Here is a 23238-nt window from a genome sequence, read left to right on the forward strand (position 1 = left end):
ATGTAAATGTGAGGGAGAATTTACTCTAATGGTTTAACTCTATTTTTATTTAACTGAAGCTTATCGTTTACAGTTTGCATTGGAAAGGCAATTTCAATCAAGCACAAAAATGATGGACTCCACCACTAACCAAAAAATAATAATTAGAACGATTACAATTAATTACTGAATGTAGACAATTTTATACAGTTCGTAGTTCAATTTTACTCCATCGCCCAATAAATAAGTACATTGTCAGCAATTTCCTCTTCAATTGTTGATATGATCATAAATCGGTGCAAGTCCAACATTATGAATGCTGATTTGAACTAAATTGAGATTACTCAGCAAAGGATGACACAAATAGTTTAACAGTTCCAGTCCTATGTTTGTAATTATTCTGTCTACAGTCTGAATATGTTGTGATTGTACTTACTTTGTAAAGAAGAAGGTGGAGTTTTCCTTGCTTTTAGTGAAGGTGATGGGGAGGAATCTTAACGTGATGTTCATTTTCCTGGCATTGGATGCCAGCTTCTTGGTCTGAAAAACCAAAAAAATAAAGATATGATATATTCTGTGCAATATTAACTAAAGCTGTGTCATTTTTCCATATAACATGCTAATTTGAAATATGTTGTGAGTATGTTATGTGTTCACAATAAAATGTGAAAAAACTAAGTAACCCTACTTAAAACCGTCAGCATGCATAAACAACACTTTAGTGCTCTTAATGGACACTGTTGTGTCACAACGCAAGGCACAGAGAGAAAAAAGCAGTTCATAGCAAAACAATATTTAAATAGGTTGCAGGTGCTGGAAAACAAAAAAAATAAGTATAAGTCTTTGGAAAAACATTTTATTTGTCTTTGTCAAGTTTAATTTGTAATTCCAAAGACATAGTTTGGTTGACATCCAATGGTACATGTTACATAATTTCCTCTTAAAGTATGTTGACTTTTTTTTGTATGCAAAGTGCAAAACCAGCATCATAATTAATATATAATGCATACTGCAGGCAATTAGTTTGTAGTATGGAATTAGGACACAGCAACAGTATTTTCTGTGTACAGTAATATCACAGAGAAATACTAAAAGTATAGTTAAGAGTTTTGTATAGAAGCCAAAAAAAAACAAACACATCAAGATTCATACAGCCAAACTGAATAACGCAACAGTTAAAGACATTAATAAAGATTTCACAGCAGGCTGCTCCAGACAAAACAACTGTTCGGTGAAACAGGATGTAACAGCGAGCTTCTACTCTTGAGCCCGAACAGATTTGTTGGGACCACAGACCGACTGACATTTCAGCTCAGTGGAAAAGGCAGTCAGGGGTGGGGGGGGGAGACATCTCCTGCAAGAACAAATAAGTCTAAATACCAGACATCTGTTCTGCATCAATAAATCTGACCGTGCAAGTTTCATTAACAATTAAACTGAATATGACCTGAACTCCTCCTTACTTCCCTCATCTAAATTTGAAAGGACAGGCCTTTCCTTTTTGGCGCCCATGCAGCTCTTTCATGACTTCATATTGGCAGGTAGTGAGAGACATTAAAAGAGATTTATTAACAAGGTAGAGCTACACAAAGCTAATAACAGATCACAGCACTTGCAATGTTCTGGAGGAGGCCCAAATCCCAAAGTTCATCATGTGCCAAGCCTTTATCTCTCGCTGAGAATAAGCCTCATTATTTTGATTGATTTGTGACGCTGCAGCTCTCGCATCCTCTAAAAGATAATGTATTAATCCAAACGATCAAATATTACTTGTCTTGTGTTGTGGTAACAACACAGGTGAAAGCTGGCAGGGACACTGGATATTACATAAATCAGTGTCTGTGGTTTGGAGCAACTGCAGTAAGCATTGCATAACTGCAGCAACAAACCACCAGTGAAGCAATAAAAGCACAGAGAAAAACATTTGTTGTTGGTTTCTATTATTATTACGTTTTTATTATAATGAATGTATTTAATTATCGTTTACTTCTTGTGACTTCGAGGAGGTACAAACTCTTTTTCTACGTATATTTGTTATAAATGCAAGTAATAATGTTGCACTTAAAAAGAAATAAAAAAAATAAAAACCTATTTGCTACATCATTTCTTCTTGTACTCAGGTCATTTCTGAAAAGTAATCCTAATAAACCGTGTCAGTAGAGGCACTGGCTTAACACACCCCTCTTTAAATAACGTGGTCAGTATTTGGGATCAGTCTGTTCTTGCTTTCGATAAAAAATGATTTCGTTTGTGATACATTTCAACAGTGCTTTCAGTACCCAGAAGCTTCCAAATTTTACCTTGTATAAACTTTCAATTTAACCATCTTTTTGTGCCAAGATCATTTTTCAACACTCCGGAGAACAGTCTTTGCTGAACTGCCTGAACGGTTATGAAGCGCTGCCCTTTTCACAGCTAACACATGAGCAGTAGTGACAACACCGCAGACAGCAGCATCTGGTTTCAGTCATTAAATACCAAAACAATTCTTCTTCGTATCAAGAACATACATGTGTTATTATTTGAACAAAATGAGACAATAACTTTAGAATGCCCTTCCCAAATGGAGTGTGAAATTTAATAGTACATCCAGATATATTAGATGTATCTAGATCATAAAAAACATCTTTTTTTCCTTGTTTTTCTTTAATTAGATTTACCAATTAAGCAATAGTCTCCAGCCAGGCTACTTAGATACCTGGGAAGAGTGGTGCTTTGAGCTAAATGTTAACATACACACCTGCCAATACTAACATGCTGATGTTAAGTAAGTATAATGTTAATCATGTTCAACGTCTTGTAAGCACATTTGTTAATTGGTGCTAAAACACAAAATACAACTTTATTTGGTAATAAACAGAAAACTGGATGAATTAACACTATGATCTTATGACGGCGCGGTTAAGGAATCACCAAAGTTATTATAATTCATCCTGAGGAGGCTGATTTTGTTTGTCCTAGTATTATACTGCTATGTTAATTCACACTCAGATAAATTTAAGAGGTAAACTGGCTCCAGCATAATCTACTCCGAGCCGTTTTCAGGCATCTGATGTACAGTACACAACATGAGTCATGGGAGATAACTTCATCAATAAATCAAGGGCTTACTTTTAAAGTAGAACGGGGGGTCCGGATGAGATTGTCTCTGTTGGCACCATCAGCAAACCTCCCTGTATCCTCCAGAAACCTGTAGTCTACAGGTAGGGAATAAATAATAAACATACATAAAAATAAGTGTTTTTTTCTTAATCCAACAACCCTGACATTAATTGTATGAACTGAATCTTATGCTTAAAACACACACACACACACACACACACACACACACACACACACACACACACACACCCACTGCCATCCAAGAGAAAAATATTCTTAATGACCCACATTATGCAAAAAAATGTTTTATAATAATTATTTTTGATGTTAATGTTGTCTAATGTGGCCAGATGGTTTGGAAAATAGTGTATATGAAGGATATTCTCACCATTGAGAAGTGTCATTTCATCAAACAGTGAGAGAGTCACGAAGGCCGTTTTATTCCTAACTCCACTGCATCCCGAGTCGCCCTTGTGTTTCTTCACACACAGCAAGCTAAAGGACAAAGAAAGAGAGATTTTTAAAGTAGGGCTTCAATTCTTTCACATTTGTTATCTAAGATCTATTATCTAAAGGACAGTTTGTCTGCTGAACTCAGACTGAAAACAGTGCAAAAACACCTGACTAATTTAAACAAATAACTCGTACTGCAGGTGGACAAACACTACTAGGTTTTCTCTTGTTATATAAAGTGGTTATCATCATTCCAGAGTGATTTTCAATATCTGTGTGCTAGGAAAGAAACCGAAGAAAAGAAAACAAACCGATTTTTTCCTGATTCATGATTATGCGGACTATCGCCACGGGCAACTGGCCCAGACAGTAAAGATAGAATCATAAGAAGCTGAGAGCATTTGTGCTCCACTTTTTCACTCACTACCAGCTGAAACTCTCCTACCTTCACTATGCTAATAGGTGCACAGCTATGCAGCAAGTTAAATTCACTTTAAATGGAGGTTGAAAACAGTAGTTGGCCTTTGAAGCTTTCACTGGCATTTACCAAGACTTGAGAGCCTGCAGCTCTTTGAGGCTTTGCTGAGGGCACAATGGTACTTGAGCTAAATGCTAACATCAATATGCTCACAATGACAATGCTAGCATGTTGATGTTTAGCAGGTATAATGTTTACCATGCTCACAATCTTAGTTCAGTGTACTAGCATGATAACATTTGCTAATTATACTAATCACAAAGTTCAATATTGAGGCTGATGGATATATCACCAGTTGTCCAGATATTTAGGTGCAAACCAAAGTATTGGACAATTATAAAATTTGATTGGATGATGGAGGTAGATTAAAAGGTTTGGGATCAAAGTTCTTACAATTTATCCTCTGGGGAACAAAAATGTCTTTACCTAGTTTCACAGGACTACATTACATAGTCGTGATAATTCTATAAAACCCAAAATGTTAACATTATATGTGCCATGGAGGAAAAATGTGAGGATCAAGTCTGTGGGATTCATCCTGAGATAAATATGAATACCTGCACCAAATTTCACAACAATCATCCAATAGTTGAAGTTTTTTCAGTTGGGACCAAAGTGGTAAACCGACACAGACTGCCACCTCTAGCATGGCTTAAAATAACTTTATCTTAAATAGTTGTCGATTAATATTCTGTTGATCAAGTAAGATTAACTAATCATTTCAGATCTAAATAACACAAGAATTAAATGGGGCGGTTCTGTGTCACAATCAGTGATTTGCTTTTGATACTTGTATGTACATTTTGCTTAAACTGATGTCTTTTAATTAAATAGGATTTTAAATGCAGGACTCTTATTTGGGAAGGAGTATTTTCACACAGTAGTATAACACAGTAAGTGAAAGATAGTGACTGAAATTTATCAAAGCATTAGCATATTACCAAAACTAATTTGATTATTCAAATACCTGTAAAAAGGCTTTTATTAAGATCTCACTGAATGAAATAAATCCCAGCATTTAAAGACACAATTTCAGACACTTGTTGAGAGACAGGTATTTGGCCAAAGTCAGATGAAGACTGTATCTGTTGAAACTATGCAAAAAGAACGCTGAATGATGCCCAAAACAACAGGCATGAGAGACGGGGAGGGACATTCTCTAGTGCCCGCCGATAAATCTTAACGACTAATTCAAATATGACCTTCAACATGCCATTAAGTACTTGAAGGTTAAGTTGTAAATGTTTCCACATCCACAGAATTCGAGGAATAGGCCACGGACCGTTGCTATTAACTGTGGCATGATGTTCCCGGCCATGAATCAAAATAAATAGTCAGTAAAAACAAATACATGGCCACAAGACAATCGTAAATATTATATTACCGCAGGCAAAGGCAGAAGACATTTTTTTATAACTAACGTTGCATAATTCTTTAGTGATTATTGTTTTTTATCAGAAAAAAGAAGAACTGTTTCTTTGGTTTTTTTATTATCAATACCAGACACAGATGGAATACAGCTTCTATGTTGTATGAAATTATATGATCTCATCATAGAGATTTAACAGAAGATCAAGTGAAAGTAAAAGGAAAAAAAACTTTGATTAATGTGATCTCACTGAAGGTTTAACAACATAAACAAGTGTTTTTTGATGACATGATAGAGGGTTTTGGCTTTTTTCTTTAATTTTTGGGAAAATCTGCAGGCAATTGTGCTGCAAAATATCATATTATCCTCCAAGGTCATGGAAAAAGAGAGCAAGTGCAGATTGTTAAGGTGGAAATGACACTGAATGTATCTGTGCTGCCTGTGTTCACTTTGACTCAGTTACAAAACCAGTAAAAACCAGTAGACAAGTGAGGACTAACACAGTCCAGGAGTACTCGATACGACAGAAGACTGTCAGCTATATTGTGTACCTTAAATCTGTCTGGACTCTCCCTGCTTTACTGTCATTCCTCACTGCATACACACAGGCCACATCTTTTAGTAATACCGATCCCATTGTCCCCTCAGCTCACGGGTTACATAACTCGAGGTCCCTGAAAGCATATTTTCTCAATCAGCTTCTTACTATGAGCAACAAGCTCCTGCAAAAACACAACATGTTCTGCCAAAGTAAGAACATCTATGGGTTTAAGAAAGCAGGTCTCAGTTGGAACATTAGAAAAAAATCAATGTTACATATTTGAGTCACAATGTGATGACAGCTGTGGGACTGTTTGCTTACATTTTGCTCATGTTTCCAGACTATTGTCAATGGATTTTTTTTTGTTTTGAGTGTAAAACTCTTACACAATAATAACTTGGGACTTATTTTCTCCAACTTCAACTTTGACTGTAGATCATTTAGCCAAGTTTAATCAAGTTTTATTTTTGGGGAACAAAAAGATCATGATTTCAAATCGATACCTAACAATAACCATCCATGTAATATATAAAGGGGAGAGTTAATTGGATCTATCTTGGTGTTACAGTCAGAAGATGTTTTTGTTTTTTTAAGCTGAAACAATTATCATGAAAGTAATTGTCAGATTAGTATATAATGAAAATCATTATTAGTGGCAGCTCTAATGGAGTTTAGTAAACCATTGGCCCAGGCATGGAGTATCCAGGTCAGATTTTCTTCAACTTTCCTAAAACCTATGCAACAGATCAACATACTTTTACAGCACTGTTCTTTCATTGTGATCATGGCATTTCTGATCTTCAATATAAAGATTACAACAATATAAAGGATATGGGCAGCTCTATCGGTGCGAAATAGCCTCAAGTCTCTATCCTAAAAGGGTCAGTTCAGTGAACTTTCAGAAAATATCACTACTTTGTCACTTGCTGTTACTTTGCAATAAAAGTACTTCATTATCTACAAATATAAGGAAAAAATGACTTTATGGGATTTAAACATACTGATGTAGGCCTGTGTACCATTAAGAAAGTGACATAATAAGCTATAAATTCTGTACAGAGCTTGTGACTCCTTAAAACGAAGTAATGGCCACTTAAATGTTACTACCTTTAGTGTGTAAATCAGTTAGGGTCAGTTTAAATAAAGTGTTTAACTTCTTAAATATTTGGAGGCTTGAAGAGGAGAAAGCATCCAATATATCACAAGAAAAAGCACAACGGAAGGTCAGAAAAAAATTAAAATAACAACGTGGAGGCGAATCTTTTGTCTTTCTTATATAATTTATTGTATTTGTTTAGGAGCCTTTTTGGGCACACCCAACTCCCATGTTGGGAATCACTGCTGCAGGGTCTTTTCAGATAAAATAAATGTATTACTTTAGTCAATAATCTTACCTGCATGAATGTGTGAGACAGGCGGGACATCGGTACTTGGCTTCCTCCGATCCACACACACTACAGCTGTTGAATAGACAAAATGTCAACATGGTGCAAAACTGTGGAAAGATTCAGATGCAACACTGAGGAAAAACTGTAGGCTATAAGATGGACACACACAGATAACCCCACCTAAATAAAAGTTAGCTTTACAGGAACAAATGAACCAATCTGTATGAAATATTGAAGTCAGTCAGTTTTTGTTTTTTTAATTATCTTTATTTATTCAGATTAAAAGAATGTTGGGTGACACACCTCATAGAAACTAGAGATTCCGGTATTGAGTAAAAGATAGAGGATCTTGAGAGTTTAAGGGAGGTGTTTCGGTTTGATGAGTGACGGCAGAACAGGTAGGTGTCCTCCTCAAAGCCCTAAATTCTCTTAAATTAAGTTGATTGGATGATTATGAGCCTCTTTCCGATTGATGATAACTGTTAAATCCCAAGACTGCACTGCCAACAACCCACAATACAGGAAACGATGCGTGCGTCTAGCTTCTGTAGATAATAAACGCAGATGATAATGTATTTAAAAATGATTTATACATCATTATCTAAGCACTTTAAATTAGGAGTTTTTATGTATGTATGTGTGCATGGGTATGTGTGTATTTATGTATATGTGTACATATTTTATCTATTTTTCTTTTATTTAAGTGTTAGATGTGTGTGTGAGTGATGACCGAGGATGGAGCTGTTTTAAATTTCGTTGTATTGACCTCAATGCAATGACAGTAGCCTAAAGACAATTCAATTCAATAATTAAAAAATAAAGTCTACTCTGTTCACTCTTTAAGCCGAAACAGCGGCGGTGTTACCTGAAGTTAGCTGTCAGTTTAGTTACTAACGTCTCCCATTTACTGCTACTTGTTTCACAATTTCCCTCTCCATTTAAACACTTACTTGGCCAGAGAAATCTTCCTTTTCTTCGCTCTCGACTCTTCCTCTTGACAGCTGTTGTCCTCTTGACTCTCCGCATTTGACATGACGCCCGTTGTTGGTGAAATTGCAGAGCACATTTAAAAAGGGAAAACGTGGAAAATGTGGCCACACGTTGGACACACAGCAGTTCAAGAAGTCTGCATCAAAACAAACCTACTTCCGCCGGCAACACGTGGACACAAGATCCGGTTTGAAGGCTACTCATTAGTGCCTCCTGGTGTCGGTAGAGAAGAACTACAACGTCTTCCGGTGACGGCCAAGGAAATATTGAGAAGTGACTCTTGAGAAGTGACTCTCAAAACAGCCAGTGGTGGAAAGTAGGCTAACTAAGTAGACTAAATTTACTGAAGTACTGTGTACTGTACACTTGTGGATTACTTTTACTTTCCATTCTATGCTACCTTATACTTCCACTCCACCACATTTCAGAGGGAAATATTAGGCTACTTTCTACTCTACTACATTTATTTGACAGCTTGAGTTACTTTTCGCATAAGGATTTGACACAATGAATAATATAACAAGCTTTTAAAATACAACACATTTTTAAATATGAAACAAGTGGTTTCCAGCCTTTATGGCTTTTGACATTTTACATAAGCAGTGCGTATGGTCGGGATCACATTTCAGATATCCGTGTGTTGTTAAAACTCCACCAAATCTAGTGACTTTCCCCTCAAAACTTCTCACATGGTTTAATTTCAATAAACGTTCAAATGATAAAATCAAAGATTAGAGAAAAATTCCAAAAACTGAAAACAGATTTGTGTCTCAGAACTTTGTTTTTTCTTCTTTCCTCTCCCATTAATAATCTCATGACCCATCAGATTTATCTAGTCACCCTTTGGAGGGGCCTGACCCCTATTTTGAGAACCACTGGACTAAAGTAGCTAACTGTAAAGCTCCACTTCCAGCAGCTGTATCAGTAATATTCTTGTTACACACTGATGTCTCAGTATTAATAATCTAATGAAGTCATGTATAATATATCAGTCAGAGGGACCAAACCACTACTTTTACTGCAATACAATACTACTGCTTATGCTCTCTTTTAATGCAGGACTTGTACTTGTAATGTAGTATTTTACATTGCTGTATTGGTACTTTTACTTACAGTAAGCAGAGGATCTGAATACTTCTTCCAGAAACACAGACAACAAGCAGCACAGAATTGATGGGCATGGGGAGAATACTTGACCAGATGTTTGAAGGTTGTGCTAGGGATATGGGTAAATATTAATACCATATAAACTCACTATTTCCGTGGTGCTTGGAAAATGAGGTAACACTTTATTTTACATGTCCCTTAATTGTATACAACTCTCCTTTTTGCAGCTATTTAACAATAACTTTTAATGCTCATTTTACAGAGAGGGTGGTGCAATTTGGTAACAATTTTAAGAAAAAAGTGTCAATGTGGTTTAGGTTATTATATTTGGGTTTATATATAGATATTTACAAAACTCAATAAATTACACTCCTGACCATTCTTTCTGACAGAAAATACTGAGTTTTCAGTGTGTAGTTTTGTGTGTCAAATGGTAGATTAGCATAATTAGTTTTTTAAAGAAATGTTCTAGAAGCAGCTGCGTAACTGTTCATTCTTAGTATATTTCTTTGAAGGCTTAGGTCATTTGTTAGTATATGGGAAATGTGCTCATTATATTATAGCGTTTTTAAGAAACAACCTAATACGATAATAAGTAGTTTCACACATATCAGACTGTGTAAGGAATTCAAGGGCCAGAAGAGATAGTTGGACATGCCTGGAACACCTCCAGAGAGAGGCATCCTAACTAGCTGCCCAAACCATCTAAGCCGCCTCCTTTCCATACAAGACAAGCAGATCTACTCCAAGCTCCACCCAGATGTCTGAGCCCCTCAGCCAATGTCTAAGGCTGAGTCGAGACGCTCTTGGGAGGAAACACAATTCGGCCGCTTGTGTCTGTGATCTCATCTCACTTGTGAACACTCCCAGCCAAGAGCAAGCAGTCAACCTTTGTCCAGCACAGCACCATGGCCTCAGATTTGGAAGTGCTGACTCTCATCCTGGCCACTTCACATTTGACTGCAGACCATCATAGTGCCTGCTGGAGGTCACAATTTGTTGAAGCCAACAGAACCACATCATCTGCAAGAAACAGAGAAGTACTCCTAAGGTCCCCAAACCGGACACTCTCCTTGTCCTGGCTACGTCTTGACATTCTGTCAAAAAAAAAAATCACAAATAGAATTGGTGACGAGAGACAACCCTGGTGGAGCCCAACACCCACTGAGAATGAATCTGACGTACTTCTGAGAATGTGGTCAAAACTCACACATATAAATATAGGGGCTAAAAGGCCCTCAGCAATGGTCCCAGTATGCCATACTCCCACAGCACTGCCCGCAAGGTGCCCTGAGAAACATTGTAGTAAGCCTTCTGCAAGTCCACAAAGCATATGTAGACTGGATGTATGAACTCCCATGACTCCTCAAGTATCTTTGCAAGAGTGAAGAGCTGGTCCACTGTTCTATTACTAGGATGGGATCTGCATTGTTCCTCTTGAATCCAGGTATAAGATTGAGGCTTTCACTGAGTCGTCCAACTCTGCTTCCTCCATAGAGGGCATGTCATGTCAGGTTTAGGAGATCCTCAAAGTATTCTTTCCATCATCCGACAATGTCCCTAGTCAAGGTCAGCAGTTGCAGAAGCAAAAACCCGGGTGCAGGAGGAGTTCGGAGAGGCCATGGAGAAGGACTTTCTGTTGGTCTCAAAGAAGTTCTGGCAAACCATCAGGTGCATATTACAAACTAATCAGAAAACTTCCAGGAAACTTATATAAAACTAAAGGACAATAAAGTTGGACCACACAAATGAAGAGCTTGCATATTCATCACAGACAGTGAATAGGTTTTATAGGATACAAACTACAAATCCTCAATCTGTGCCCAGAGGCAGATTGTTTTTATGATCATGTTCCTGCAGCAAAGTCTACTCTATACAATTTATGGTCTATAATACTGTACCTGATGATTTAAATATAGACTTAAGCAAGACTGTTTGGAATTGAAACCACACCAGTTATGTTCTCGCACAGCATGATTTTATTCTGGTGGTGTTGGGCAATAGCAGATTGATTTCTTATGTGCACATATGAGCACTTAATATGTTTAGCAGTTTGTTTCCATATAACTGTACTTGAAAACTGAAACCTGAAACTGAAAACATTTTGCAATACTTGTGTCACTATGTTGGAGTTTAAATAAGAAGCCAATGGTAGACAGGTTGGCACAAGAGCACTCAGCATCCAGGTTAAGATATATTCCTTGTTTCACTCACACCTCACTTCACTTTCAAAAATATTTTTATCCCCACCTACCATTTAATGTCAAGTTTTTCCTTATATCAAAAACGTATCAAACCATTTGTGGATAAAATGTTTCATTTATTTGTTTGTCAACATATTTATTATTTACACATTTGCATACAACAGCCTCCACACAATTTATATAATTACACTTTGTCCAAGGTAATATAACTTAAGAATATGATTACTGTGTTTCAAAGTATTCTGACTCTGGCCTACGGTAGCTGCCAGTCTGCTTAACCACCACTGAATGAGCTGAAATAACAGTATGATAAACAAAGTTGCAGGCGTGAACACACAAACAAAGTTTTTAAACATAAATACTTCTTTAGACTGAGTTGTGGATGACCAAAGAGTTCTCTGAGAGTATAACTTACTGTGGTACAGTAATGTGAGCAATAAAACAAGAAGGATATAAATAAACATACAGTATGCTGTCAATATATACACAGGAAATTGGAAAAACTCACTGATGACTCATTCTTTATTGCAGCACCAATGATAGGTTTCACCTGAGGAACCTACCACATAGAAGGAAACGCTACAAAAAATATGTAGTGTATCAAAAAATGGTTCATAAATTAGAAATGACCTAATCAAAATAAGTACTTATACAACATAACAAATCTGGATGTAACCGGTACATACAACACAAAGGCAAAAAAGACTAACTTGACATTAGCAACTATCCTAGAAAGCAAATGAGCAGGTAGAGGTAGAGCACCATCCGTCAAGATGAACAGGTCCGACTAGGTGTAGTTAAAGACAAAAATATCATGAAAACAATGTAAAATAAAGCCTTTGATTGAAAATTGAAATATTTAAATCAGGCACACATTATCCACATGCTATTGCACTCATATAAACCTTTAGTTAGGGACCTGGCACGCTCCTTCGCTTTAGGCCCCTGCTTTGGATGGCCTGGGTGTGTTTTGGGTAAGAGGGAGGTGTGAGTATTGTGGTTTGGATAGGCTGCTGCGTAGTGAGGCCTGACTCTATGACCAGGGAGTAATATGGGTCCATATACACTCAACCTGAGCACCATGTGTCTGACAATTAAACAAACAAAACATATTTTACAAATGTATTTATTAAATATTGGTATACACTGTTTTCCTTTGGCCACAGAGATGAGCTGCTCCATGTAGGCATGCCTTCGATTGGATATTGGGCATTTGTTTCTCACACAGGGCCCTGTCACAGGTCTCCATCATGACAAACTCTTATGGACACCCACTCCAGCAAGTCTCTCTTTGGTAGGCAGCCATTTTTGTAACAGCCTTATGTTTTAGTAGTTTATGTGAATGGGTTAAAGGACGTTGATGTTGGTGTCAGAGGAAGCAGACCGGACCAATTTCTATATGTTGCTGACTATGGGGTTGTGATGTGGGATATTCCTGTATCTCTACAATAGGTAGCTGACGACTGTCCTGAGTATGGAACAAGAAACGTGACTGGTGCCAGCTGCCATCTTGGATCTGAAAGGGAATGAATGGGTAAAGGAAGAGGAAAAAGAGAAGGGTGAATTAAATTATGTATATTCAAAATGTGCAAAAAACATTTCATAACTATTACAGATTTTATCATTGGAAATGTATTTCAAAGTCTAATGAAATCTCTTTAATTGTGGCCCAATATGTATTTCAATGGTATATGTGTAGTAGATCTGTCTGCAAATAAGCTTTATTCACTAGACTTCATTTTGTGCTGTAGATTTCACTTCCTTATGTATGTACAAGCCAAACCAATTAATAGATAGAATTTTCACAACCAAAATGGCACAAATTTGTCAGACCTGGTAGATAGTAAACCAAATATCAACAAATAAACCCTTTTTGTTTTCTATACAGAGAAAAACACTTCATGATCACATCCAACAGTCACCAAGACAGGTCAAAGAAAGGTGAAAGACCAAGATAACCCCCAAATACCAGAATAACTGAAATCCTGTAGTTTTAAAGAAAAAAAGATTTGCTGAATCCGTTTTCTCCCCTGCTCATTACCTTGCACTCATCTTGTAGCACATGTGGTTCAAGTAGTGTGTCTTTCTCAAACATCTGTTTGTTCCAGCCACGAAACCTAAGCCTGGTGTTCGCTTTTGGTATGGGGCCAGAGGAGCTGAAGCTGTCTGTGGTGTCATAGGGAGGATCACTTAGGCAGTGGAGTGTGATGCTGTGGCTGGCCTCAGTGCTTAGTAAGTGGAGAAACTTCATTTGGACTTTCCCTACACCAAACACCATCTGTGTGGGGAAAGTACAGACAGTCGTATCATCAATCTGTCATCATAACCATAATAAGATATGATTGTGATACAACCTCCTACAATGTCTCCTACATAAAAGCAAAGCATTGTTGCTTTTTCTAGTTATGTAACAACTCCTGTTACTTCGTCAAGCAACTTAATGGTTGATATGTGCATATTCTTACCACTTTGGTGGTCCTGTTTACATCTGCAATATGACTTGGATGATCCAATCACAACAGCTCTAAGTGCAGGTGTGAACACACCCAAGATTAATTGAGGACACACTTTGATCTGATCGCTCAGACCACATTTGGAGGTGGTCAGGGCTGCAGACAACCACATTTATTTATTTAACTAACATGTGTGTAACATATTATTTAACAGTCTGAACGCAAATTGTCCTGTACCACATCGATGGAAATTAGAGAGAACGTCAGTCTGTGTACCCTCCGTCTAAAGCTGTGTTCAACTTGTCCCAATGACATTGCTGCACAAACATTACTGAATGCACAGAAACTTTTACACTTACCGAAAGCAACCTCTCTAATCATTAAAGTTAATAATTAAAGTGAACACCCATACATCCATACAACACACACTAAAGAAATCAACTGGAAATATCTATCTATCTATCTATCTATCTATCTATCTATCTATCTATCTATCTATCTATCTATCTATCTATCTATCTATCTATCTATCTATCTATCTATCTATCTATATATCTATCTATCTATCTATCTATCTATCTATCTATCTATCTATCTATCTATCTATCTATCTATCTACAGATAAAACAATAAAAGCTAAAAACAAGTTGTTTTCTGGTTTTGGTTTAATTGTGTACCACAAGAAAACTCAAAAACAAAATAATGCATTGCATATCTGTTGAACACAGCTTTAGATGGAGGGTGCATGGACCCTCCCACTGCTAAAAAATAGAAATGATGTACATGTTTGCATATAGAATGGGGGAGGGAGATACAAGTGGTCACTCAACATGCATGTGGACACGTTGTTATGCCAGGTGTGAAATTATGTACTTAGAGCTGTCCATTTGTGATCAGCCAAGATGCATGCTAATGCCAGGTGTAAATAGGGCCAGTGTTACCTTATTAGTGGCCAGAGGATGTAAACAGGTCTGCCCCCCTGCAGTGAAGTTACAGAAGACCTCAAAGGCATCTGAAGTACAACCTACGTTTGGATCAACCCAGAACCAACCTGCAATTCACGAGAGAGAACAGTGGATAAAAGGGACAGGGTGATCAAGGCACTTATTTTTATCAAAGATATATTCAAACAATCCATCTTTGCTTAAAGGTAAAAGCTGTTTGACAAACAAATTTAATGTTCTGAACTTCTGCCATCACGTTCAGTGTCTAGTCAATCTGGTCAACCTCTCACCATCTTTTGGCTTGTGATGACAGTCTAGCAGATCTTTACAGACACGAGCAGGGTTCTCTCTTGTGCCCGGGGGTGTTTTGATGCTCTCAATCACACTGCTCAGGTGACGCAGAGTCTTAATTATCTCAGAGTTCTGGTCTGGCAGGCTCATCTCAGTGCTCTGGAAACTCTGATCAAGAATGGATCACCAGTGTTAGAAAGAAAACACAGCCAACTTTCAAACACCAAAATTAAATACTGTGTGACGTCACTGCAGTCACAGTGTCAACAAGCAGCCCAAAATGTAATCTGCTGTTTTCAAAATTAATTTAATCATCTGTGTATCCATCTGCCAACCTGTCTGCCATCCATTCAATCACCCCTCCACTGACTGAGTGTATTAAATGCTTTACCTCTGTCCTGAGGGCAGCGTTAGAGTCAGATAGACTGTAGACTGTGGAGTCATCATATATCTGCCTCTGTGGATTCAAAATCAACACATTCAGTTTAATACCCTGTTCATTATTAAACTGCAGTTTTATACGTCTCCAGTTTATAGAGAAAATTTTAAAAGAATCAGAATACACTTGAATACCAGACAAACGCTGTAAAATAAGCCTTGCGTCAATAAACCATTTAATTCCTGACTTCAGTAGGGGGAAGAATAACACATTCCACTCAGCATAAACACTACAGATATCGCATAATGTGTGTAAACATAAAAGGTATCTGATATAGCTGTTTTTCCTGGGTTCTTAGAATTGTTCCAACAGATAAAAGTCATTCTGATAACAAGAGCTAAACATTATGCAGAAGTTACGACAGATAAGAGATGTGAGGAGGGTTTTTATGAAAGTACCACAAAAGCTTTGCTAATACTACTGAACACAAATGACCTGGATTCTTTGTCCACATCATATCACTTAATCAGATGATTTGTTGGCTCATTTACAGTTAAGCAAATACGCAAATGGTTCTTGTCCTGGCTCCATCATATCTTGGTTTGGGTCTGCTCTTTGAGAAATAGATTCTCTAAATTATGTAAAGTATATTATGCAAGATTATCATTCATAAATATATACAGAATTTTTAAAAATCAAACTATTAATAGTAGTACAATTTTTCCTCTAATGTTATGGTCAATTCCCTCTTCCTTTAAATTATACTAAAAGCAGGACCTATGGCAGGTTCTTATCAATACATGAGTGATATGAAGCACTTACTGTTGGACCTGGAGCACCAGGGGGTCCCTGAGGTGGGAAGAGAGAAAAAGATTAAATGAGCAACATGGTGAAAAAATATCCCATTGTGGTTGAAGTCACTTCACTTTTCTAGTCAATCATATCTGTGTCAGAGAGCTCTGAAACAACTTTGAGTGAACTACCAGATAACTGCCTTGTCTGGCTAGTGACCAGGTAAATTTGACTACAACAGTCTTTTGGTTTTCCGTTTTTATAACAAATGTAAGAAACCAATTCAACTTTCTCTCTTTTCAGAATTAGAGTGACTGAATTGAGAGTGAACTGACCTGATACCGACCAAAATGTCCTAATTTGCATGACACAAAATATCTAATAATCATTAGAAATATCCCAGAATACTATCACTATATATATATATGTGTAGTATAGAGAGTATAGAGCTGAAAAGTGATACTGAGGCCATCACTTACACTGGGTCCTGGACTTCCCTGAGGTCCTTGGGGCCCCTAAAATGAGATACATAGAAAATACATGTTAGAATGATTTAAAAAAATTATGCAGAAATTAGATATTTCTTATTATCCTCAAGACATCATTTTAGTCGTCAATGTTAAAACTCCACATGTACATGCACATAGTAGTGGGGAACTTACAATATTTTTGATAGCGGAAGTGAGCAGAAGGGGAGCAGGTATGAACCCATAATTCATTGTCTCCCTTTGAACTTGATGATGAACGTGATGCTGTGGGGAACAGCTTTGGAATTTTGACATGAACATAGTGGTTACCTAATGCCCCCTCTGGCTGAATAGGGACATAACACTGTTCAAGAGCAGCCACCCAGGGTATCTGGACTTCACTACTTTTGCTGTGGTTTCAGGAAATTCATGTCCACATGTATCCACATTTTTTACATGACCAGTTCCTGAGAAAAATGCTAGAATAAAGAATCCGTTCTGTACACAGTCTTGTTTATGTGTGTGGTAGTGTAAATTGCAGAGGGATTTAGGCTGACTGAGAATCTCATTACAGTTTACATTACAGAGTGGGAGCAGGGATAAAAAAGTGAATGTGCGGACGGCACTGCGGCTTGCCATGCTAACATTTTGACAAGGCATTTCCTCAACAGTGTTTACACAAGAGGGTCTGCGAGTACTGTAAGGCCTCACAGCGAGCTCCAGGAGACACTGAGCAGCAGCTACTTTCACTATGACTCAGCCATAGTGATCTGATGTCATCTTAGGGCAGCCATATAAACAGAACTACCACTGAAGCCCAGCTAGCATTCATGCATCTTTAAACACAGCCTTCTTCATCTACAGTAGGTCTCTCTTACCCCCACAATCTTTGAGGTGGCGCCATGATAACTGACCAAGCAATGCTCTCTCAATGAGGAATTTGCTGACATGAAGTCTAACACTTCAGTGGACTATAATTATGATATAATCCCGGCATATCAGCTTATAATCATACGTACTGTAAATCATTATCATATGATATAATCTTGACAGACTTTTCAGTTTTTGATTACAGAATCAGATCTTACCATTTCACCACTGCTTCCTTTTGGACCCTTTGGCCCCTGTGAAAAACAAAAGTAAACACAGATATTATTGTACTGAATTATAATTAATTCACTGACCATTGTCTTGTGATAATTGCCTTCTCATTATGTAATTATTATATAACACACACACACACACACACACACACACACACACACACACACACACACACACACACACACACACACACACACACACACAGAGAGAGAGAGAGAGAGAGAGAGAGAGAGAGAGAGAGAGAGAGAGAGAGAGAGAGAGAGAGAGAGAGAGAGAAACCTACAGGTTTTCCCATTGGGCCAATCATTCCTTCAGGGCCTACAGGTCCGTTGAATCCCTGAAAGAACAAGTAGGGTTGAGGATGAAAAAACTGATCTGTCTGTATTTCAGTATTTCAGACATCCCAACTCTCCCGGAAGTTCTCCCGCATATTGATAGTGGCTCCCTGATGCCCGCAAATGAGATACAATCTCCCAGAATCTTGAGCGAGCAAGCAAGAATGCGCTGTAGAGAGTGTCTGTGCGCGTGTGTTTGTTTGTGTGACTATCAATGCAGAGCGTGTGAGAGCAAAGTGTCCTGATAGCTCTGTGTTGCTGCTTAGACCAATCGCTCCCTCATCCCCCCCCCGGAACGGACCTCCCTGAAATTACTTTGCAGGTTGGGATGTCTGGTATTTACGTCACAACTGTAAGATGACTGAGAGGACGGTTAGAATATATACCACAAGACTTTGGGGTATATCTTGGGTAATTGCAGTGAAAAGTGTATATACGCTACATTGCATTTATATCTTCATAAGCTCTTGGTTACACAACTGGGTAGAATTAAACTATGTAAAGTTTTGGGGTTTGATTCCCAGTCATGAAGAGAGTTCTGTGTTTCTTTTTTTATTAAACTTACCAGAGTACCCATAGGGCCTTTTGGGCCAAGGAAACCTTTCAAACCAAAATCACCATTTGGCCCCTGTTAGAAGAAAAAACAGATCTTGTCAATCGACACATGTCAGTGTACAGAAACAATATATTTTGGGACTTTTTTCATATTTCTGTTCTGTATTATTGTGGTTTCTGTTCTTTTTCCCTTTGGTTAGTGACACATTATCTAACCTTAGGTCCTGGAAAGCCTTGCAAACCAACCATTCCCGGATCTCCAGATTGCCCCTGCAAGCAGAGAAGACACATCATTACCAACAAGGAGCTTTTCCTTTTTCCTTTTTTTTTTTTTTTTTAAACTAAGAAAGGGACATTTGGTTTTCATTTGAGAAAAACACATCATAAAAAGTGCATGAGTGAGTAAATGTGTGAGAGCCCTTTTTGTGTTTTTTTTTCATCTCATTTTATATCACAGGACTGCTCCAGACACGGCAGAACCCAGCAAGTCTTTAAAAATCCTTGTCTGTTTTAAAAGAACTAGGGCACACACACAAGACTTTATGTCTGGATCTTAAGCAGCCCAGACCTGCATTGACATATCCTCCTAGACACACACTGATAGGAGTTAGGTGTCCGCACCCAATTCTGTGTCTAAGGACCGTCTGTTGTCCAGGGTGGCAGCCGCTATGTTTATACAGCCAGTCATCCACATCCTCTAAACCTATCCACTTTCAGGCCTGCAGCTTTGGCCGAGCAACTCTGTTCATTAAAACGTGTAAAGGGATCTGACCCAAGGGCCGCAGTCTGCTCTCTGTTTCTCGAGCATCAATGGAGATAACCAGAGGAGGGAGGGGAGAGCAAGGAATTGAATGTTGTTTCTTTTTTTTCCTTCTTTTTTGAGGAGTTACATAAGTAAAGCGGAACACCTTTTTTCAGGTCTCAAGAGTGTGAGGATCTTACATAACTTGGCCTTACCAGGCGAAATGTTTCAATTCCTGGCCTTGCCCAAATAATTTGTTACTCCACTCAGACTGGAAAAGTGTTAAGCACACACATTTTCAACCCCACCACAGATTGGCTACCTAAGCCCCTGAAGCTATATTTAGAGATGTATTAAAGAATGTATATAAGCTTATAAAATCCTCTTTTATAAGAAAAACATTCCAAGGGATGGTATTCATTTCAAATGAGCAACATAATAAGTCACACGATTATGACGTCAACACTTCAAATAGATATTTTTTGTGTGAAAGACACATTTGATTGATTTTGAAAGAAAAAGGTATGCGTCTGAGAATCAGAGTTGTAAATAAAAAGAGTAGAAGAGCATGAACGGGTTTTCCACATGAAAAGGATTTTTACACAGCTGTCAGTATAATGGGTTCCTTAATTAATGGTTCACTTCTATCTGAATTTTGTACTCACTTTACTTAATTCATGTTGATTTGATGTTATAGCATGGTTTAGTTAAAACTGTATATATGAATGCTTCTAACAAATCTAGACCCCAAACGTGTGACAATATCCCTACAAAATAACCTGGAGAAATGCTATAATGTCTATTACACTGTCATTAGTGATATAAGGCTGTGGAAATAAACTTTAATAATACTTTAAGATGAACTTCTGCTTGACACCACAACTGCATATACTCACTAGCTGTCCTTTGGGTCCTTGGTCACCTTTCCTGCCCTGGTTACCTGTAGCCCCCTCCATGCCTTTGACACCTGATTGTCCCGTGTCTCCTGACAGGCCTGGCTCCCCCTGAGCCAACAAAGGAAAATATTAGTAACATAAAATGTTTCTTCACCGAATACTGTTCTGTAAAGATACACTGCAACAATTTAGAGTACATCAGCTCAATGTTTATGGCTGTTGTTTTCACCTTCTGACCATGTGGTCCTATTTCTCCAAGCAGTCCAGGAAGTCCAACCTCTCCCCTGGGACCTGGACGTCCAGCAGGTCCCTCCTTGCCCTGCAAGCCTCTCTGGCCCTGAAAGAAGGACAGAGTTGGTGTCTGTAAAATCTTGTCAATGTCAAATCGAAACAACATCAAACCCTAGCAAAACCAGTATTATCGTTCTTTAAACAAGGGGAAACAAACCATAAATCTATATCTTTTGGAAAGCTGATGTTTTAATTTTAAAAGAGGGGTTTATCTGCTTGATGATGAAAACCTTGTCAGAGTCATTTAAGGGAATATGATACAGGTGCACTGTGTGAATGTGTTGGCCATTGATATGAAAAAAAAAAAAATATGGCTTCTGTTCCTCGATCACCATGATGGGAACAGATAAGTCTGGACAACACAGGCTGGAAATACACAGTTGAGGCTTAGTGGGTGCTCTCAAACTCTTGCATAAGAAAAAGTCACTGTATATCACCTTAATAAGATCACGTAGAGATTTAATTAATTGGATTTAATTGGCCCAGCGCTCCAACTTTCAACCCTCACAGGGATGTGTGTTTGAGACACATTCAAGCAGGGGCGCTGATAAAGGGGGGACCACACTAAATGATTTAGTGTGTGCTGAACTGGACAGCAGCCCAAAAACAATGCAGGGGTTGTAGATATTTATTGCTTCAGGGCAGATCTCCAAATCTACAGCAATGTCCCTGCATACAGGCATGTACTGTACGTGCAAAACACTGAAGATGTTCACTGCAACAGATGCTATCATTCAGCCACAGGGAACAAATGCAAACAGTTACATAATCATTGCAAAATCAAAAAAGGTATACCAAGATGTCAGTTAAAGAGGACTATACATGTAGATCTGTCTCTTTACTGTTATACTTCTCCTTGTTTTGTACATCCAGTACACATTGAAATAAACACTTTAGAATAAACTCTTACACAAAATATTGAACTCCTAAAAGATTAACAGATTAATACTAATAACAACCTATATTTGACATAGTATTTATTGAAATATTTGTATTCATGTTTTCCTCTCCTATCCAACTTCATTTAGTGTGTATCAGAACCTTAGAAATGTTGGAAAATAATCATATTGATCATAGACATCTTCTTTCTCTTAACCCAGCCACACACACAGACACACACACAGGAAGAAACAGAAAATGGCATTCTTAGTCCACCAGAACAAAAATGTCAGCTTAGCCTGTGATGTTATCAAATGTACATGCTTCCTCTATTACATAACTGATGCAAAAACAGAGGCCTCCAGCAAAAAAATAACTGTCTGCTGTTGTTTAAAGTAGAAACAGTCCTGTCAATCTGATTTCAGATGACCTACACTACATTTCTTTCCTGTTGATCACTGCTATTATACTTTTTAATAAAAAAGAAATACTCCCAACCTAAATTTAAACTTTAAAACTTCATTGTGCAAATGCATTCAACTGGCAAATAAGAATAGAAAAGAATATGCAGTAGATAACGAGGAAAACAATGGATGAGAAGATAATTGAAAATCATTATGGGAATAATGATTTTACAAGGACAAAGACGATATAAACTGCTCTGCAGGGACTCTTCAGCTTGCCAGTAGAGGCAGAAGGAAGCCATATTACACTTATTCCCACTATGGAAGTACATAGTGTGCGACTGAAAATAGAGTTTCCTGCCGACCTCACAGACTGATGCGTTGGCTCAAAAAACACCAACTTTCTCCAAAAACAACTTGCATATTAAAAAAGGCATCGTTTTCAAATTTACAGCTAGCGTGTTTTTAAATTTTTCGCAAAGTATTTTGTGTGATTTAGGGCCATAGACTTAAGGGACTCACTCTGCAATTGAGAAACCATATCATTTTAGTTCAGGTAAAAACATCAGAGGCCAAAATTATACTTTCTAGGTTTTCACACAGCATTATGTAAATGAAAGCCAGACAGAAAGGGCTTGGCTTCCCAACTCTTGGCAAACAGTGCAAAGACATTCATGCACGAAATCCCAATCCCCTCTTGCTGCATGCTTATTTAAATAAACCCACTGCGTCGCAACTAGTAGAAGCCAATCAAATCAAACAAGGCATTATACAATCAGTCAATCTCAGCTGTATGTCTTAAAAGTACAGATGGTAAGTGCTGAAGGAAAGCATTGTGCACTCTGATGCAGTCAAAAAACATCTCTGTGCTAAGGTGACAGTGTGGCACAAGTCAACATGATGGCTGAATGTGTGGCAAGCTCTCATTGGTTTCTCTTGAAGCACTTTGAGGTTTAAAGCAGTCAACCACAAATTGATGTCTACAGCTGCATTTCACTTCAGCTATACAGACTACCAATGGATACAGAAGTCCAGAACTAAACTTTAAGGCTCATGTGGGGTTTGTCACCAGATCTGCTTTTTATCACCTTAAAA

The 23238-nt window shown here is 37.9% G+C and overlaps 2 protein-coding genes across 4 annotated transcripts in view; both read right to left on the bottom strand.

Moving 5' to 3' along the window:
• The window catches only part of znhit6 (zinc finger HIT-type containing 6), a 33648-nt gene extending 25259 nt beyond the window's left edge, over positions 1 to 8389 (bottom strand). For 2 of the 3 annotated variants that reach the window (XM_062424424.1, XM_062424423.1), the window contains exons 1-5: positions 8261 to 8389; positions 7317 to 7382; positions 3470 to 3576; positions 3091 to 3176; positions 416 to 519 (exon numbers count right to left, since the gene is read on the bottom strand). In XM_062424424.1, coding sequence (XP_062280408.1) covers positions 416 to 519; positions 3091 to 3176; positions 3470 to 3576; positions 7317 to 7382; positions 8261 to 8376 — 479 coding nt within the window. In that variant the 5' untranslated portion in view covers positions 8377 to 8389. Of the gene's footprint in view, positions 1 to 415; positions 520 to 3090; positions 3177 to 3469; positions 3577 to 5932; positions 6056 to 7316; positions 7383 to 8260 lie in introns of all 3 variants that reach the window. The other variant, XM_062424425.1, reaches the window with a different exon arrangement.
• A 3743-nt stretch (positions 8390 to 12132) lies between these two features.
• The window catches only part of LOC133985244 (collagen alpha-1(XXIV) chain-like), a 48669-nt gene continuing 37563 nt past the window's right edge, over positions 12133 to 23238 (bottom strand). The window contains exons 32-44 of the mRNA XM_062424841.1: positions 20799 to 20906; positions 20570 to 20677; positions 19148 to 19201; positions 18942 to 19004; positions 18325 to 18378; positions 18026 to 18061; positions 16950 to 16985; positions 16501 to 16527; positions 15691 to 15756; positions 15299 to 15467; positions 15006 to 15115; positions 13653 to 13889; positions 12133 to 13127 (exon numbers count right to left, since the gene is read on the bottom strand). Of these exons, the coding sequence (XP_062280825.1) occupies positions 12981 to 13127; positions 13653 to 13889; positions 15006 to 15115; positions 15299 to 15467; positions 15691 to 15756; positions 16501 to 16527; positions 16950 to 16985; positions 18026 to 18061; positions 18325 to 18378; positions 18942 to 19004; positions 19148 to 19201; positions 20570 to 20677; positions 20799 to 20906 (1215 nt within the window). The 3' untranslated portion in view covers positions 12133 to 12980. The remainder of the gene's footprint in view (positions 13128 to 13652; positions 13890 to 15005; positions 15116 to 15298; positions 15468 to 15690; positions 15757 to 16500; positions 16528 to 16949; positions 16986 to 18025; positions 18062 to 18324; positions 18379 to 18941; positions 19005 to 19147; positions 19202 to 20569; positions 20678 to 20798; positions 20907 to 23238) is intronic.

The sequence above is a fragment of the Scomber scombrus genome, chromosome 8 (genome assembly GCF_963691925.1).
Source record: "Scomber scombrus chromosome 8, fScoSco1.1, whole genome shotgun sequence".
Classification (NCBI taxonomy): Eukaryota; Metazoa; Chordata; class Actinopteri; order Scombriformes; family Scombridae; genus Scomber; species Scomber scombrus.